The 20,359-nt window shown below is 28.6% G+C and overlaps 2 protein-coding genes across 4 annotated transcripts; both read right to left on the bottom strand.

Annotated features, from left to right (window-relative positions):
* Positions 1 to 1,489: 1,489 nt before the first annotated feature.
* On the bottom strand, positions 1,490 to 6,055 carry LOC111316913 (protein SAR DEFICIENT 1-like). 3 transcript variants are annotated; one of them, XM_022919153.2, is made up of 7 exons: positions 5,859 to 6,048; positions 5,555 to 5,621; positions 4,734 to 5,280; positions 2,536 to 2,696; positions 2,247 to 2,441; positions 2,061 to 2,157; positions 1,490 to 1,967 (listed from the first exon to the last, which is right to left on the bottom strand). In XM_022919153.2, exons 1-7 carry the CDS (start codon positions 5,945 to 5,947, stop codon positions 1,717 to 1,719), a joined length of 1,407 nt encoding a protein of 468 aa, XP_022774888.2. In that variant the 5' UTR covers positions 5,948 to 6,048; the 3' UTR covers positions 1,490 to 1,716. The 3 variants fall into 3 exon arrangements, with proteins under 3 accessions (XP_022774888.2, XP_089621932.1, XP_089621933.1); XM_089765806.1 differs by having other exon boundaries at positions 5,840 to 5,949; XM_089765807.1 differs by lacking the exon at positions 2,247 to 2,441 and having other exon boundaries at positions 5,859 to 6,055.
* Positions 6,056 to 7,573: 1,518 nt separating this feature from the next.
* LOC111303117 (glycosyltransferase BC10-like) lies at positions 7,574 to 11,042 on the bottom strand. Its single transcript, XM_022899162.2, has 2 exons — positions 10,388 to 11,042; positions 7,574 to 8,319 (listed from the first exon to the last, which is right to left on the bottom strand). Exons 1-2 carry the CDS (start codon positions 11,039 to 11,041, stop codon positions 7,681 to 7,683), a joined length of 1,293 nt encoding a protein of 430 aa, XP_022754897.2. The 5' UTR covers position 11,042; the 3' UTR covers positions 7,574 to 7,680.
* Between the last annotated feature and the right edge of the window lie 9,317 nt (positions 11,043 to 20,359).

Below are 20,359 nucleotides of genomic sequence, written 5' to 3'. Positions count from 1 at the left end.
TTTTCTCTTTGCTACTTTCCTTTTTAGTTCATATGTGAAAAAACAGAATCAAGATCAAATTCCCTTAGTCAAATTCAATCAATGACTACTAAAATTTTGGGCCTAAAATCTCATTTAGACAGAATACAATCTGTTGAATCAAGCTTGGGATTGATTCTGTCCATTTCTTAAAATTATTCTAAAGGTTGCCTATAAATTGGACTAATTTCTATACACAGAAACACAAGAGAAAATTTAAAGGAAATTATTAGGAAAATTCTGGCAGTAAGGGTTTCTGGGGTTAAAAATTGGAATCTTGAGAGTTGATTCAGAGTTCTGGTTTGATTATAGGTGTCTGGAGTTGAATTTAATGTTGTAGAAGGTTTAAGATAATTTGGGAATTTTTTTGGAATTTTCTAGATTTTTTTCAATTTTTTTTGTGTTTTTCTGGGTTTTTTAAAGAACTTTAAATTTTTCAATGAAATTTTAGACAACTGGTTGAAGCTTTCGACCAGATTCTGGTGAGATTTCCAGAATCGGACGGGTTTTTCAGAAGCCAATGGGTTTTCCTATTTTCAGTTGAATTTTTTGACGAAATTCCCAGTTTTCGGTTAAATTTGTCGAAGGATTTTTTAGAAAGAGGTAAGAGGAAATTAGGTTTAGAGAGAGAGGCTCGGGTGGTTTTAAGAAAAAACACTAAGAGGTGCCATATAACTAGCCTAGCATGACATCATTTAGAACCAGCCAGGATCCGCGCATAGACTCGGTGACATGTGTGTTGACCCGTGCCTTGACCCGACCCGATCACAGGTTTTTTTTTTCATTTTATTTTTATTTTATGATTTTTATTTTATTTTATTTTATTTTTAACCTATTTTATTATTTTTTGATTTTATTTATTATTTTTTTCTCTAAATAAATTTTTTCTGTCACTTTTATTTTCAAAAGGAAAAAATACAAAAAAATGAAGTTAAAAAAAAAACAGAGAGAAATAATTCTACAAAAAAAATATACATATAAAAACAAAAAAAGAATATATTTTCAAAATAAGCAAAAAAATGATTTTTATCCTGTAAACTAGTAGAAGTTACTTTGAAGTGAGCCCTGTCAAACTATTAGGAGGCTTTACTAATTTTTTTGAAATAAAAATTAATAAATCTGACAACAGAGTCTCTTCAGAGTGGGACACTAGTCTCCATGAATACTCATGAGGTGAGAGAATTACCCTAAATTGCTACCAAACTATTGGGCCAATTTTAGGATTAATTTTCAATATTAAACTATTTGGTAAAATCATAAAAATGATCAAGGCTTGAATAATTCGAAGTCAAACTGGTACCATCTTATAGATGGGCGTTATGGGAGTGCTACAACATTCCCCAAACGTAACCGACTCCCGAATCTAACATCTGTTTTGCATATTAGATTCAATCAGATGCCCAATCAGACCTAACCAAAAAAATATTGTTGGCAATTCCTTTTACCATGTTTAACGATAGATCCACGGATCTATAGGTTATGACACTTTTAGTTGTGATTATTTCTTTACGAGAAGCATACTGATACTATCGCTTATAAAGATTGAATTGGAAAATAAGAAAAACAACAAAAACAAAGAAGGAAAATTACATTTGCTCCTACGTACAAGTATGCTAAGAGCTTAAACAGTTGTCTCAAAGATGATCACATATTATTGATGGACTCGTTTACTTCTATTTATTCATGCATAAACCACCATTAACCCCCTGTGATGAAAGATCTTGGAGATGTCAAATCATCATTCGAATTCGACTCCAAGATGTTCCATCGGATCCCATTTTCGATTGAGGTGTTCAGATAAGTCTGACTTATTTGCCACTTACTGCCGTCTGCTGGCATTTCGCACCGCATATACCCCTCAATCGAACCATCTGTCGAATACACATTTTGTTGAAATGATCTCTGCATGATTTGTTGATGACTGGGATATTGCTCTATCGTTTGATCATCTGTATACATTATTTTATGTAAAATGCTACTAAAAGGAAGAAAAAAAAACTCAAGTTTAATAATGTTATGAAAATTGCTTGGAGAGGAATTACCTTGTGTGCGCAGGCCAATCTCATGGGAACTTCCTTCTATCTCTTCCAAGGAATACCAATTTACATATGCTTGTCTGATCAAATTTTCAAGATATGCCTGCAATTGCAAATGCCATATATAAAATAGATGACTATTATAGACACTTAGGACCAAAAAAATTAATTATTTAGCTTAGCGACACATACTCTGTTAATGTTACTCAGGTTGTGTGTGGGATATATACTCCCATTAATCTCTGCTTTCACGAGTTGGCAAATGGGATTTAAGAAGATTGTGTAATTCGAGCCTCGAAAAACATAATATTTGTTGCTCATAACACAAGTTTTTGCGTGTTTGATTATGACATCCCACATTTTCTCAGACATTCCAGGACCTAAAATCTGTTCAGTATCATATTGAAATTGAATTATTTCTGTTTACTTGAGAAAAGAAAACACTAAATTCGCATCTGGCCTTGTGATGGCAAATTCTTACCCTTCTGAGCTTGGCTGGATCAACAACTGACATTTTCAAGAAGGCTTGCACTGTTTTAACTCCTGCAAAGGTTAGCCTTTTATGGAATACTCCATCCTTTCCAATCTTTTCTAGACGCCAAACTTCATCTCCCAACATTGGCGGGTGATGTTTCTTGTACACTTCAATATGAAAACAAGGAAAAATTATCTCATTTCTTGTATTAAAACCCAAGAAGCATAAGTAGTGCAGGCAGCCCTTTGTTGACTGAAAATGACTTGAATGGTTTGCAACCATGAAAAGGGAATGCCCCTATCTAAATGGTTTAGTGGCCATAAGCCATAGGTTTTTTTTTTTTTTTTTTTTTTTTTTAACATAGGATGTTACAACATGAGAACTGAAGGAGTTGTAGGGGATGGAATTTGAACTCCAAATCTATTGAATATCATTTTTTAAAGGCGACTATATAAATCAAATGAATTAAACTCTTAATCCATAGACTCATAGTTTAACTATATTAAAATTACTTATTTGACCATGTGTCAAGTATTTTAGACCACATAGTTAATGAATTTTGTAGAGTTTAATCCAAAAGGTTCTTCAACCTTAATTAAAATGATGCATTAACCAATTATAGCTTGTTAATTATTGTACTAAATTGATATCAATATTACAGCATAAATTCTCAATAAATGTTTTAGTAATTGAAATTAAAATTTTTAATTTGCTAGTTATGTCTATCAAACCTAAATTTTGATAAAGAAAAAAGTAATGTGGATTGATGAGAAAGAAGTATATCCTGTTGTATTTAAAAAATATATGAATAAATTATCTTTATATTCGCCTCACTGGAGTAATCAAGCAATTATATTTTTTTCTTAATTATTGCTCAGATGGTTCTTAATTCATAGGTTAACAATTCAAGAAGTTAACTCGTTTTAAAAGAAAGAAAGCATTATATAGATTGTCTCTCACTTCCAAAAACAAAAGGTAATTGGTTTGATTTTATGTGTTAACAGTATGGTTTGGTCAGCATAGAGTTTGAGTCAGCCTAGATTTCTTGGGTTGGTATATTATAAGATCAGTATTTATCACCAACTTTGTTAAACAAAAGGGGCAAAGAGTTTTAAAACAACAATTTAGTAAGACTATTATATATCTCAATCTTTAGCTAGCTGCATTCTAATAAAGGTGTATAAAAATTTAGTAGTTATTTGTCCAAACTTGAAGATTTGTTCAATATTTAAGAATATTTAGATAAAAATATTAAATATGTTAAACAGATCATGACACAAATATAAGGTCTTTTTGAAAAACAAATCGGATTTTGGCTTCAAAATCTAAGGTCTGAGTTTAGTTGATTTAGTCCATATTACATAAAATATATATTATTTTGTATATTTATATATTTATATAATTTATATTATATAAAAGATAAACATATATAACGCTGTAATGTAAATATTAGAAAATATGTTAAATTATCTAGGTTTTGAAACTTGATAAAAAAGAAAAAAATACTAAAAATTAAATAAAGATACTACGGTTTGTAATTTAAAAAGGTTATTTAGACAAATTTGGGCTATATCATTTATAAATTCAGACGAGTTTGAGTAAAATTTAAAATCCAAATTGTTAACTCAGACTAAATTTGAATAAATATGTAAGATATTCATATTATATTTAGACTTGAGCCGAGCTCAAAATTAACCTATCATGATTCAAAAAAACCTTTACGTCATATGCAAAATATAATATCTAATAAGGAGATGAGTATATGCAATACTTTTATAAAGTGTTATTAAAAATTTCTTAGATTATCATTTTAATATTCCTTGTTGATAATCAAAAACTAGTAATTAAGATTGATTATAAATTCAACTTTTAAGATCTTAAGCCACCTAACATCTTGACCTAAAAGTGCCCGAAAGGAATTAACATATATGATATATATATATATATATATATAAATATATATATATATATATATATATATATAAAGAGAGAGAGAGAGAGATAGATCTTAAGCCACTCAACATCTTGACCTAAAATATGCCCGAAAAAAATTTACGTATATGATATATATGTAGCAGTACTAAATTCTCTTACCCAATGTTCTTTAGAGTGATTATGAAAATATTCTCACATGGAAATGATATTTGAAAAAACGTTGTTTTAACTTAACTATTCTTTCAGTAAAGAGAAGAACGAAAACTTACATTCGCCACGATGGTCTTTGACAACAAAAGCTTGAGTCATGGCTTCTTGAATGCGGACATCCTGGGAACTCCCTTGTGCAACTTTCGCACCGATTCTGAACTTCCGGCTTCGAATCCAGCTCGAGTTATCTGTAAATTCAATCTGTCCGATCGAAGCAACTCCATCCCTCACTGTGACTGCCAACTCACCGGTAAGCAAGGGCCGTTTCCCAGTTCTAGCCCTCACGATGTTTCTATCAAACTCTTTACTAGTCCAATTGTTACCGTCATCCGAAGGAAAATCCCCATTAAGAACGACAATAACTACCTTAATTGGGTTTGGGAGAAGCACCGGAACCATTTGGTCTCCCCTCTTATCAACCAAAAGGACTTGAAGTTGGTTGCTTTCTTTATCCATGATCTTGCTCCCCGTAAAGATTGGTAGGGAAAGGCCTTTAGGGAAAATTAGCTGAAGAGTTGATGGTTCCGGTGCTTGGGTTCGAAGAGATGGAGACCCACTGAAAGAACCGAGTAAGCGTCCAAGACTACGCTCTACTTCTTCATTCACCTGGAAACATATCAATTAAGGAACTTTTATCAGAAATTGTTACCGACTGAAGAATGTAACAAAATACTCAATCTTTATGCATGAATGGGAAATGTTAATTTCATGCTAAAAATAGGTAAACAAGTACGTTGAAGTGCACCTATATATTGTCACTCAAAAAAAAACTTGTAATCTTATATGATGATTAATCTTTCATTATAAAAATTTATTTTCTAAGCAATGAAATGTATTGACTTCTTAATGAGAATTATATTAAGAAAGTTCTTTTACATACCACTCTTCTAAGGACTGGTTCCAAGGCTCTACAAAAGCAATTCACCATAACAGCTTCCCCAATCACACTGTTAAATAAAGAAAATTGGCTTTGAATAAATATATAACGTTTTTATATGAAAAGGCAAAAGCTACAATTGCACCAAATGGAAACAAATTAACAATATAAATAGATGAGAGAAAATGGTTTTAGATTTAATCCATATAGAAACGAGAGGACAACGGATTTGAGCAAAGAAGTCAATAAGAAAAGGTGATATAAAAACAAATTATAAGCATTTCTTACAGAAAATTCTAAAACATACGAAGCAAGAGAAGGTCTAGGTCTCATCCGTTTCTCGTTTTGCTCATCTGGGTCGGAACAAGATTCACTGAGAAGCCGCTTAGCCGCCATTTTTCAGGTGAAAAATATATATTCTCAAAGATTTGGGGGCCAAAAAAAAAAAAAACAAAAGAAAGAAAAAGATGACCAAAGAAACAGAGACAGAGATGATGAGCTAGGGTTTGGGGATTTATGGCGTTAATAAAACGATGTTCAAGGGAGTATAAATACATGTAAAGTTCCTAAAAATAATAATTAAAAAGAAGCTTCTTGGAACGTTGGAGGAAGCAGCAGGGTAACAGCCCCGGAGTGACCTAGTTATATCCTATATGTCTGATGTAATGACTTTTCGACGTCAACTCTTCTTTCAGTCTACAATTTATGTCTTTTTTATTATTATTACGTTGAGAAACATAAGTAAAAATGACATATCCAAACATGTCTAGGCCCTTAGATACTGATCCAACGGTCAATAGAATTAAACCTGAGATAAGATTATTACCAGGACTGTGATGAAACAATGTTTAGAGCTTGGCAACATCAAAATGTCCTCAATTGCCTCGTTTCTTAGAAGTATCGACATTGTGTGGGCCCTGCTCCAGTCCCCAAAGTTTTCCCTTAAATTGTTTGACTTATCTTTGTCTAATTTTTCAGGTTAACAGCCCTGCATGCAATAGGAGTATCATCATCTTTTGCTTAGGAACAGATCAGGTGTTCATGGGTTGGGTAAAACCCAACTGTCATTTTCAAAACCCAAAACCGAGTTTAGCCCATCTTCTAAATATAGAACTGAACCAAAAATTGTGAATTCCAAACCTGTAAATGATAATTAAAAGTAATTGAAAAAAAAAAAAAAGCCAAATCCAACATAATTGAACAATTTGTACAGTCATAAATACAAATATAGCAAGTATTATAAATAATATTATTGCAATATTACAATGAAGTTGTATATAATTATTTATTAACAAGCTTATATATTGAGTACGATGTAATACAGCTATAAAAAAATTGTATGATGATGAAATTCTTTAAATAAAGTGTTTGTTTTAATTGAATTAAATGAGTAATACCAATTTAGCTTACATTAATTGATGAATGGATAAGTGGACATGGGTGGGCAAATGGGCATAAGAAATTATTGCCCTCATCAATCACATGGGTAATATATTGTTATTTTTACTGATAATAATAGATTGAATCGGATTAAATTTTATTTATTTTTTAGATAATATATAGTACTATAAATTTTTAAAATTTGATTTAAATTTGAATTAATTTTTTTTAAATTAATTCGATTTGAATCAAATTCTTTTAGTTCAATTTGATTTATCAATTTTTTATATTTAAATTTTATTTTTATACATTATTTTAATATGATTTTTAATATATTTAAATAGATTAGATATAAAATAATTATTTTTATTTTATTCAAATTTTAAAAAATATATAAAAATTAATAAAAATATATAATTTGACTTTATACAGTTTTTTTTTTTTTTTTTTTTGCTTTTCACTTTTGATACAAAATCTAATCTAAATCTATAATATATATATATATATATTTAATATTCAAATTTAATCCAAATTGAATAAAAAAATCAAATCAAACTTTACAATTTCGAATGATTTTCAATTTTCGGTTTTTTTCACCTCTAGCTACCTCACTAATTCAATTCCATATAGAAAAAAAAAAAAGAAATAAAATAAGTAAATTTTATGTTATGCCCTAAATTTATTAGTCTACATTGCAAATTAAAGAATTGTCAATAAAGACTTATTTAACTACACTAAGTAGAAACAAACTAAAAGTTCATGACAATTGAAGCAAATCTCAACAACCTATCCAAAGCATTTGGTGAAAATTTCCTTGCAAACAAGTAGCAAATGAAGGTTTCTCTTCCATTATAATCGCAACGGGTGGAATTTCTTAACTTCTCCAAAAATTCCTTGGTGACATCCTCTCTAAGAAACACAAATGGATGAGGTCCTCCCTTGGACCAGTCCACATATGTCAAAGTCCTATTTGAATTTCTCTCCGGAAATTTCATATTAACAAATGTTGGCAAGTAATGCTCATCCCCATAACATTTACCATAGCAATAACGCCTGAATACAGGAAAATATTTTCGGTCGGAGATTACCTCAATGGCAAGAAAACGATCCATCTCAAACCATTGAGCGCCCTTTCGCCATTGCTTAAGATCAACCACAGGATGCATCAGGTTGTTATATCGGCCACGGCCTACAGAGCCTCTTAAATCATACGAATCCACAAAGGATTTGTTTGAGCGTATAAGATAATTATAAACAGTAGAAAAATTGAAAAGAGGAATACATGCTTCTGAAAGAAGAATGAAACGTTCATTAGAGATATCAAGCAAAGCATTTGCTAATAGGCGACGTTCTGCTTCCACCATATTCATTTCGCCCCATCTCACAGTCTACAGTAGTTCATGTTCAAATAATACTGTTAAAAATTAAGGGTCCAAGACCAGATAATAATGTTTCAAATATGTATACAAAGTTTAATTAGTGCAAGCTTTAAAATGAATGGTTCAAGTACTTGACTAAAATTTATCCCATAGGCATTAGTTTTTTGAATCTATTCTCCGTCATTTAAGGTAAGGATAACAATTTTTGTTAGCTAATCTATTTGAATTGAGTCTTTTCTTTTTATCTTTCATCATCACCACTTCATGAAGGGGTGCAACTGTGACTGCTAGCCAGCCACCAACAGATTGAATTAAATTGACTTAAAGAATATATACATACCCCTATATATGAATGAAGTCTCAAATTAACAACCCTAGAACAGACTTTTGTCAAGACGCATTTATTTTTGCCTTATGTCACGCCTGGAACTCTGTGGACTAATGTGACTATCATTTTGACTTTTGTTTATGCTTAAATCAAATATCTTGTGCTTTCTAGTCTACTCTAGTCTAAAGTATAGCATTAAATATTTGAAAGGGTAATTCTTTTCTTCGTAAAAAATTTGATTATAGGAATCTGAAGATCATATTTGTAATGATGTAATTGTTAACTATATAGTAGTATTGTGTACTTAACTTTGAAAGACAGTCACATTCTCTATAGAAAATTAGTTTCATGACTAGTAATTATGCAACAAATTTGATGGTTGCAGATTTGATCTGGAAGTAAAACAAGAAAACTTGATTTGAAGTTCTACAAAAAAGAATGCATATTAATTATATTTTAAAACTGTCATTTTATATTAAATTTTGTTCATTATAATTATCAATTAATAATAAAATTTATATTATGGATAGAAAGGCTTCTAATTATGTTGAAATACTTTCCAAAAATTAAGAAATTTACTTCTAATATAATACTAGTAAAAACTTATCATCACTTTTTTTAATAGAGTGTTACTGTTTATATTGAATCGTTATAGTTGATAAAATTTTAATTCTAATAATATTTTCTTGATATGCTAGTTTTAAAAATATTAAATTACTTTTAAATTGTAATTATTGAATTTCAGTTGTTTATTTAAAAACATTTGCATTTATATACTATATAAATTCCATTATAGTTTAAAATTATTAAAAAATATTTTTATATTTTATATTAACAGGAGTTGAGAAGAGTGAATAGTAATGTTAACCAAGACTCGAGTTCCCTAATGGACGTATTCCATAAATAAATTGTTCATTTGATCATCATTTCATGTATAATATTTATTTTCACAGTACTAATTAATAGCTACCTTAACTTACCATAACAGATCATAAACCATAAATAATGTGCTTTTAATTTTAGTTTTTTTTTTTTTTTTTGCCATTTAATCTGAGCTGTTAATTTTTAATTCTTTCTTTTGAAGTTGGTGCGTTACATTTCAAACGAACTTTATATTACCATAATAAAGGGCCCTTATTTAATAGAGCATCAAAACCAGGTTTCCTAGCTATTCCTCATTTTTATTTCTTTTGGTTGTAAAATCTTTATTATGGAAAGTAAATCACAATTTAGGCAATATTTTCATTCCAAATTTTATCATCCTCACTAAAAACCTTTACTCTTATAATCTTTTTGACCAAATTTACTCTTAGAATTTAATGTAAATTTAATATTTAATTTCATAAGTTTATCATTATATTTAAAAACGGATAATTGAATTTACAATTTACTTATAAATAGTAAAAGTTCAAGTCAATTCAATTTTTTTATCATATCAATCATGAATAATTTTTTTTCAATGTATATACCGTTGCACTTATATTATTATCAAACAAATATTTAAATATTTTTAATTAATTTATATTTGACAAGTATGATTTACATGACTATTATATAAAATTCAATGACTGAATCAATAAAATATAAAATGATATAAAATTAAATTAATGTTACACTAATATAATTGAATCCATTTTTATATATTAGATATATTGAATGATATTAAAGAAATAAAAATGAATCCGAGAATAATTAGCTATGCAAAATCATTAAAACTATAATGAAGGCGAAAAACGATGATGAACTAACCTTACTGGGGATCCGCCGGCCATAAAAAACCGAACTCTTGAGCACTGTTTGATTGAAAGAAGGATCGGAATGGACGTAAATGGAGTATAAACCTTGATATCCTTGAAAGAATTTCTCCCAAAGTGGAGCTAATAACACTTTCCCTCTCGTCAAAAACAAAAAAGCAACTTTGGGGACTCGTTTGAATGGGAATTCTTGGATTTTCAGAACCATTGACGCCCTCCAAAACAACTCCTCGTCCTTCATAGTATGCATAGTCTCCGGCGGTTCAAAAACTTCCTTTATATAATCCCTGGTTTTTTTCGAAATGAAATTGGTCATCGATGAAGATGGCAGAGGTTGTTGTGAAATGGGAGGAGATGGTTCAAAGGCCGATATTCGGTTTTCCACAAGGCTTTTGGTTTGATCGGAAATGGAAGGTGGCGGTGCCAGAGGAGGATTAGTTAGATCGGAGGCATGGTAGACAAAGAGTTGGTCAAGTTGGCAAGCCAAGGAACTTTCTCTGAAATAGAAGAAGCTGAGAGAGATGCCTAGGCAAAAACTTAAACCAAAACCAATTAGAAGAAAACAGAAAACAATATAATTGAATCGAATATGTGCATTGAAAAGTTTGGTGGTGGATATTTGTGAAGGCTGCTGCTCTACATTCTTCATGGCGAATGAGGAAGAGATAGCGGCGTAGGGGGTGTTCTTGGAAATGGATGGAAAACACAACTGGTTATTATTATTACTAGATTTAAGCCTGTGTTGCACGATAATTTTATTATATAATAATTTTTAGATAAAATAAAATGAAAATTTTAAATACTAATAGTCGACTAATAATAACAATGGATTAAAAGTAATTACACCAAAAATTTTTGAATTAGTAATATTATTTCATTTAATCTATAAATATAAAATAAATAGTAATAAAAATAAAATCAATTAAAATTTTAATTGAGAGATAATTATGCATACAAATATTTGAATATATAAGTAGCAAATTCCTTTTTTATTTGAATTTGTAATTGAATTTTTTTAATAATTTGAGACTTTTATCAAATTCAAATCGAAATTTATATTATTATTGAAAGTCAAATATTATCAAGTAAATTAATTTGGATATATGATAATCAAAATATATATGATACTAAATTAGACTATCACATGTAAAAACAATAAAACAACCACAAAATTTGATAATTTTTTATTATATACTACTATTTAAAAATTAGAGTATTATTTATCAAACAAACAATAACAATTTTTATTTTAAGAAATGTTATATTTACAATTTTTCATAAAAATTCATTTTTTAATGATAAAATACATTGTTAATATTCTCATAAAAAATTAAACTTATCAACTTCAGTATATATAATACTAAATAATTTATTATGCACACTTAACTATTTTTTGCTAATTGTATATTCCAATATATTGAAGGTAATAAAAGTTCACATTTAGATTTAACTCTTTTTAAATCCAAATGATACTGTATGTTTTTTTCTTAAATTATAAGAAATTCAACTTATTCTAAACGTTTTAAAAAATTTTCACACCCTTAAAAATTTTGTAAAAAAAAAAAGCATAGTAAAATGTTGAATAAAAAATCACCTTTTTGAATTATTTGGTGAAAATAACTATAATTTACCGTGAACCTTATAATACTTATTATATGTATTAAAAATTGAAACAAAAAAGTTGTTTTTATCAATTCTCATTTACTTGGATAGTAATTAGCTCTAATTCAAATTCAATCATGAAAGTGATAATATCAACGCAACAATATAATATTAGAATGACCAACAAAAAAAATCATATCATTAAGAAAAGAAATAAATCGATTCATTTCATACAAAAAGTAAAAAATAAAAAACATACTTGATACATATGATAGGATAGGTAGTAAGTGGTAAGTGATCACTTTTCTCTAATTTATGGCCGAGCATGCTCCTTTTTTTCATGATAAAGTATAATAGGAATTTGGTATATCAATGATATCATAACAAAAACTAAAAAATATATATAAAGATATCTACAATATATGTATAGTTTAATTTATAATAGAACTAATAGCAATAATCAAAACTTAAAAAGAAATTCAAAACATTAAATTTTCAAGAAATTTTGCTAATTTTAAAATTTCTTTTCAAAATAATTTTTTTCAAAAAACAAATTATTATACAATGATGATGATGAATTAATCTAAAAGATCTTAACAAAAAAAAAAAAGAAGTACCTAAGATAATACAAAACCAAACATAAAGTAATTTGTGCATCTAATCCAACTATATATAACATCACAAACTAAAAGAAAGAGAACGTAAGCCAGATTTATTACATGGCAAAAGAATATCACGACAATGGAAAAAAATATTGTAGGGATGCAATTTATTTCTTAAGCATCCCCAAACACCCTTAATTATATGATAAGTCTTGAAAATAATTATGGGATGATAAGTAACTTTTGAATATCTAATTGATTAAAATGAATTTAAGAATCAAATTAAGATCAATAATAGTATTTTAAATTAAAAGTAATTTATGCTTGACAATTAGAATAATTAAACATATTATGTATTTAACATGTTTGAGAGAAATGAAAAAATAAGGATTTTGAAATTAGTGTAATAATGGTAATGAAATTCATTTTATTTGATATATTCCAAAATTAATTTTAATTGATTTATTCATCTATTAATCATTTTAGAATTAATATATATACATATTAAATGTGTATACATAGCTTAAAAGGTGGAGTAAATAAATAAGTCATAGATTTCAAAATTGAAAATTGATTTTTTTTACACATGTAATTTAAGAGTTGAATATTATAATTGGAAAAAAAAAAGAATACAAAATTATCTTATAATAATGGCAATTAAAGTTTTTTACCTTTAATATGAATTTAATTTAGAGTAATTTAAAGTAAATAATAATAGAAAATAAATGTAATTAATTTAATTTTTAAAAATAATTCAAATATAATGAATACATTTAAATATTTTAAAATTTATATGAAACCAACTAAAATTAATTAAATGCAAGTCACATGTCGATTGTTTAAGATCATACAAATGTAAAAATAATAGACCATCCACCTTTGATTTTCTCCTTTTTTCCCAAAAGTTTTAGCTTTTATATATTTATATAAGATTAAATGTGAAATTTAAAATGAAATTATAAACTTTGCTAATAACTGCAATAAAAGTTTTAGGAAAATGAAAAACATAACATAGTTATTGGAGTATTATCTATTTTGAAAAAAATTACTAAAAAGGTCATTATGGTATTAAAATAAACAAGAATATGGAATGATTTGACTCAAGAAAATATGGAATGTGCTGACTGGTTTTGAAACTAAATATGGAAAGGAACTATAAAAAAATATGGAACAACAATAAGTGAAAAAAAAAATCACATTTCCATATTTTCCTTGATTTAATTTCTTCCCATATATATTATCTCCTCCACTTGTATTAAAACAATTATTATAAAAGCATTTCATATATAATTTTTTGTAATAATTTTATAATTATTTAATCACATTTAAATACAATGTAAGATACATCACTTATAAATTTATAAATGTAAATTTCTTAGAATATTTTGATTTAAACTACACATAATTTAATATTATGAAAAATTAATTATAATAATAATTACAAGAAATATACTTCCATCAATATCTCTAATGATGTGATATGTTCAATTCTAATTTTGAATTTATCTCTTCTTTTCATTTTTATGAATTTTTGTCTTCTTTAATTGTTTTGTAATTTTTGTTTTCTTTTTCATTTTCCAAAGTATTCTCATCAAGTTGATGAAGATATTTAAATTTAAATCTTAAATTGATTTCCTTAATGATTCCCATAAAAAATGTTAATTACTAGTAGGAAAAAAGCTTCATAGAGTTTAGTTTATGCATATGTTTATTCCTAAACATATTTTATGACCCTATCAACCTGACCACATAGTGCCTGTGAATTCTTTCTTTTAAGTTTGATGTCTATCAGTGCCAAGTTTCGAGTTGAGATTCAAAATCCTGAAATCACAAGAAATGAAAGAGAGTGGTTAGGGCAAAAGTAAGGAGTGTTCCCTACATTTGTACTCTAACGTTCAAGTCAGATGTTAGGATTAGAAAGGTCATAAAGAGAGGAGAATAAAAATATAAAAGAAGAATGGGATTAAATTGATGGTACTTGCATGGCTCTAACAAAGGTGAGAGGTCTATAGGGCAAGATAGTGATGTAGCTGGGTTGATGTGGCACTTACATGTTAGCTCAATCTAAAAATTAAAAATGCCCCTAGTTGTCTGCTGATAGTTTCTAATGAGATGAATGACCAATTTACCCTTTGAACCTTGAAATGCCCTTAGGATTCATCCTTTTACTAAATAATCTAGGTATCAGACTAATAGGTGTCTAATTAAACCCTTATAGTGCACATATTTACTAATCTAACCTTGAGCTTTTGAATATGGGTCTTTGAAAAGTTATGTAAGGGATCTGACCTCATGTTGTCGATGCTAAATGTCATCAAGGCTAATGTGAGAATTAGGTAAATGAGAGATTTATCATTACTTTTGATTGTAATCTCGACTGCCTTAGAGTGTGTTGACCTACATGTTAATATAGGTACTGAGCTTGTTCTTGAGCGTAAGTTTTAAGTTTTATGCATAACCAGTTCATTTTAAAGTTAATGAGGTAAGTGTCTTTATGTCAGAATAAGGCTGAGGTTAAAGCAAGTATGTTTAAGTGACAAATGACATGACTCATGTGTTTGATATGAGACTTATGCTTTTTCTATCTACAATAATCCCCAAACCTAGCTCAAGCTTGGCCTGGCAATTTATTCGTTCAATCAATTCGTTCTGGGTTTTGTGACCATTCTAGCTAGTCTAAATAGGTGAAATGACTTAATTACCCCTCAACTATTTAAAAACTGTATTTAATGAGTAAAAAGGTATTTTGGCAATAAGAATCCATAACTGATAAGGTGAAAAGTCATGCTTGGTAATCTTTTGACATGTGGCATAATCTAGGCCATTCATCTAATCTAAACATTAGCTATATAAGAGGTTTTTTTAAACCTTTATTTTTTCACCTTACTACTTTTTGCTCTCAAACTAACCAAATTTTTTTCAATTTTAAAGTTCTTAACTTTTTTCAGCCAACCTTATTTCCTTCCTACTTTGGTATTTTTTTTCTTTTTTTTATTTTTTACAATGTTCACTAGTGTGAACTTTAAGGGTTCAAGGAGTTATAAGGTAGTTTCCAAAAGAAGTCAACTTAATAGCAGGAACGATAATGATAGGTTCCCCTTAGTCATTGTGAGGAAAGGCTATAGCAGAATGATATATTGGTTGAATCCAATGTCTGAATAAGAGTAAAAAAGAGTAAAAGACAATGCCCATGCTAGGGGAGAATGGGTATTTGAAAGCATAGATAAGCTTTGTGATGCCATTGACTTTGAGCTTGAAAACCCCTTCTTTTTTTATATCTTAGGTCAGTTTGGGTTTTTCAGTCGACCATCTTTCTACAGTTCCTCCTTCCAAGGTTTAGCCTTTTCAGTTTTTTATTCTTTTTGCTTCTTCTACTAGTTTTTCATCTACTCAACCTTCTATTCCCCTTGTTGCTTCCTCTGGCCCATCATTTGTTTCTTGAGTTAGTTTCAATCGACATCCTTTATTACTCCTCTTTTTTTAAGGAGTCTCCTTATCCATTTTCTTCTTTTGAGATCATGTTGTTCTTCATTACTATTTTAGCTTGAAATCATACTCTTGCTAAAAAGTTCAAGTCTTTTGATAATGAAGGTTTTGATGATGAAAATGGTTTCAAGCGAGAATAAGAAGGGGAGAACAACCAAGTGAAAAAAAAAGATAAAGATAAGAAAGAGTTATCGGATTCAAAGAACCTGGCTCAGGTTTCTTTTTTCATTATTTGCTCTTTAAGTTTAATCCCTAAAGATGTGATAAAGAGCCTAAAAGGTAGGGTTAATCCTAATGACTACCCTAATATGTGCTCTACTCACTACGTTCAATCTTTGGAAGTTAACTTTGGCTTTTCAAAGGAGGGGTGTATGTATTGATGTCGATCATCAAAGATTAAGTCACTTTTTCCCTTAAAAGTCACCAATTCTAGGTGTACTGGGATTTAATAGTGGCTAGTTTGAGGTTTCTTTTACATGTTTTATTTGTTGAACTTTTTCTTTCTTATAATTTAACTGTCACTTAACTTACCCCAAATTTTTTCTAGTACATAATAGCATTCATTATTTTTGTAAAAATTTAGATGTTTTCCCATTCTCCCTCTATTTATGGAGTTTTACTCAGTCAAAAGGCATTCACATGATAAAAGGTGGTTTTATGTGACAACTTATCTGTTTAAAAAGCTTTTCGTGGATTGCCTGAGCGCAATAAAAACTTGAAAGTTGCTTTTCTTTTGCATTTAAAAGGAGAAAAAGAATAGGAATAATGAGCTCGAGTTGTGGCAGATTTTGAATAAGCCCGTGATTTTTTATGACCAGCCTATTCCCTCTTCATGTCTGACTTCAAAGATCGGGACAAAATTTAAGAGTTTACCAAAAAGAGAAAGTTTGTCATACATAGACACAAATGAGCTGACCTCCCTTCTGTAAATACCTAATTTTATCCAGATCGATTCGAGTGTGTTTGATTTTATGCTTGATTCAAATGCATCAAGTTGGGTCGGTTAAAATGTTTTAATTGAATTAAACTTGATTAGGCTTTGTTTTGGATCAATCACTTTTGGATTTTTTGCATAAAACTAAGTCTAATTCAATTTTATTGTTTGGTCAATTTTGGATTAAGATTTGAGAGCCCAATTAAAAGATCCAAAGTTCAATTATGAGTCCAAACTCAATTTTTATTTTTTAAGTCCAATCCAGTTCCATTTGACTTATGACCCAATTCCAATCATTGAGGCCTAAAAAGCCCAATGAAAGTCTATATTAATTTTTAAAAGCCCATATCCATTTTGTTAGATTTTAATTATTTAAAAAAAATACAATGTGAAAATTGTTGAAAATTTGGTTGCCAATTTTCCCCTTCACTTTTTTTCTAAAAAAAAAAAAAAACCCTCATAATTCCCATTTTGTGTTATCCTTGTTTTTATTCATAGTTTACCTCCATTTGCCTAAAGCACAAATTCATCATAAGTTATAACCCCAAATTGCCTCCCTATTTTCAGCTTTTCATTTTTCACTTGATGTTTTACCTTTATTAACTCATAGCACAAATTCATCAAATACTTCATCATCGTAGATGTAGTAGCCCTAGTTTCAAGACTCCTAAAATATTTAAATTACTATGTCAGTCTCTTGAAAGGGGTTCTGTAAGAACCCATAAACTTTTTACACCATACAAAAAAAGAGAACCATTGTAATTTTTACAAACTATTCATTACTCAGCACCCATTTACCTTCACATTTTTTACTAGTATCTACAAAACAATCCTAACCTACCATCACAATTAAAAAAACTATCCCACCTGAAAACACTACCCTTACTGACTCTAAGCACAAATTCATCAAATACTTCATCATCCTAGATGTAGCAGCCCCAATTTTAAGACTCCAAAAAAATTTAAATTGCTATGTCAGTATCTTGAGAAAGGTTTTGTAAGAACCTAGAAACTTTTTACACCATACAAAAAAAAAAGAACCATTGTAATTTTTGCAAACTATTCATTACTCACCATCCCTTCACCTTCACATTTTCAACTAGCATCTATAAAAAAATCCTAACCCACTAACACAATTAAAAAAACCATCCCACCTGAATACATTACCCATCCTCAGTGTCCATGATCAAAACAATGCTTATTACCATCATCATTGCCATAGTAGCCTCTCGCTTACCCTAAGATCACCACCCACAACTCCAGTATTATTAAAAAAAAAATCATAGAATCCCCATTTTGAGCTATCTCTCACTACTATTACAACAAAAAAAATCTACAATGTCAAAGGCCATCAATCACCATCGCCAAGCCACCATCACCCTTACACCCCAGCTCCCCATAATAGGAAAATCACCCATCACCAAAAAATTCTCAAATCAAAGAAATCCTTTCATTTTTTTCTTTCCTGCAAAAATCTCAATCAACACAAGCTACAAGAACAATAGCCATAATAACATAAAAAAAAAAAAAGAAAATCAAATATGGGAATGGGGTTTAGATTTAAGTGAAACGATTTATATTTTTTTTAGAGATCTTTTGGAGGAAGGAGAAAGGTGAAAAGAGAAAAAAAGAAAAGAAAAGAAAGAGAAGTTTGATTCAACGTGAGGGGGAAAAAGAAGGATAAAGGAGAAAGAGAAAAGGAAAGGAAAAAATGAGAAAGGAAAAAAGAGAGCAAAAAAAAAAAATGGTGGGCATCGGGTTTGAGATGTGAGGAAGGAGAAAAGTAAAGAAAAAGAAAAAAAAGAGAAGAAAAAGAAGAAAGAAAGAAAAAAAAAAAAGAGAAAAAAAGTTTGAAAAGTCAAAAGAAGAGATTTTAATAAACAAAAAGAAAGGGAGATTAGGGGATTCAGTTAACTTAGGACGAAAAAAAAAAACTTTGAAAAGTAAAATGAAAAGCTTTGAAAATTCAAAAGAATTTTGAAAAATAAAAAAAAATGCTTTGAAAAGTAAAAAAAAAATTTGAAAAGTCAAAAGAAAAACTTTGAAAAGTAAAAAAATAAAGGCTTTGAAACATAAGAAAAAAAAAAGAATGAAGGAAAGGTACCTTGGCAAAGTAAAAAAAAAATAAAGGCTTTGAAAAGTAAAAAAAAAAAAAAGAAGCTTTGAAAAGTTAAAAAAAATAAAGGTTTGACTAGTCAAAAAAAAGTGTGCTTTGAACCACAAAAAAAAAAAAAGAAAAAAAAACAAAGCAGCTTTACTAGCAGCCCAATCGATTCAAAAGTCTTTTAGATAGTGGACTTCATTTTGGGCTTCAATCCAAAACTTCATTTTGAGGTTCATTTTATTTTCCTTTTTTGTTTGTTTATTTTTATCATACCTTTAATATTTTATTCTTGTTAATTTGTTTATGAATGTTTCATATTTTGAAGTTATTATGAATTGTTTGTGAACAAATGTTTATTTTTTAGACAAAAAAAGGATAATTTCAATTTAAAAATAATTTTTTTAGAAAAAGGGTTTTTAAAATTGAATGAAATAGTAGTTTTTTTAATAAAATGAAATGCAATGACTTTGCAAACCCTACCTAGATGTTGGAATAAATTTAAATCATATTTTGAAGAATTTAATTTTGCTTAGATGTTAAAGAATCGAAAAAAAAAAAAAATAAATAAATTTTCTTTAACAAACCAAATAAATAAAAAATTTTTAATTTTTATTTTAGAAAAGAAATAAAAATTGTATAAGATTAAATATGCATAAGATGGATTAAATCGGTCGTTTCAATTTTTTTAGTTTGCATTTGTATCATTCATTTATCTTATGTCGCATTGAAAATAAAACTTTTTTAAAAAATAAAAAATATGAAAACCAAATTTATTTCGAAAGTCTACCTCGGTATTAGGGATGATTGAAGAAATTTGAATTATCATTAATTCCCATTTTTCCCCTAAACCCTAAAACCTTAAAACTTTAAAACCCCAAAAATCCTAAAACCCAAAATACTAAAATCGTAAACCCTAAAAACCCTAAAACCTAAACACCCTAAAACCTCAAAACCCTAAAATACTAAAACATTAAAACTTTAAAACCCTAAAAACCTTGAAACCCAAAACCCTTAAAACGACACCCTAAAAATCATGACCTATACCTCTACCCAAAACTATCACAAAATTCTAATGATTCATATGAAATTCTTATATGAAGTAGTTTGTTCCCAAATGCCACCTAAAAGATAGGGTTTTTAGAAAATTTTATTTCGTTAAATTTTTCATACGATTCCTTAACTAGAAATAATAATAAGATTAAACAAAAGAGTAAATAATATCATTAAAAATGAGATCGT

Source organism: Durio zibethinus, chromosome 9 (assembly GCF_047325235.1).
Source record: "Durio zibethinus cultivar Kanyao isolate XHJ-2024 chromosome 9, ASM4732523v1, whole genome shotgun sequence".
Taxonomy (NCBI): Eukaryota; Viridiplantae; Streptophyta; class Magnoliopsida; order Malvales; family Malvaceae; genus Durio; species Durio zibethinus.
The sequence above is the reverse complement of the archived record's forward strand: the minus strand, read 5'-3'. Positions and strand labels throughout refer to the sequence as shown.

Coding starts and splice junctions, on each gene's coding strand:
- LOC111303117 (XM_022899162.2), bottom strand. CDS start 11,041: ATGAAGAATGTAGAGCAGCAGCCTTCACAAATATCCACCACCAAACTT. Junction 8,320..10,387: donor GCCGGCGGATCCCCAGTAAG/GTTAGTTCATCA, acceptor GAACTACTGTAG/ACTGTGAGATGGGGCGAAAT.
- LOC111316913 (XM_022919153.2), bottom strand. CDS start 5,947: ATGGCGGCTAAGCGGCTTCTCAGTGAATCTTGTTCCGACCCAGATGAG. Junction 5,622..5,858: donor CCTAGACCTTCTCTTGCTTC/GTATGTTTTAGA, acceptor TTTATTTAACAG/TGTGATTGGGGAAGCTGTTA. Junction 2,158..2,246: donor ACCTGAGTAACATTAACAGA/GTATGTGTCGCT, acceptor TTGCAATTGCAG/GCATATCTTGAAAATTTGAT.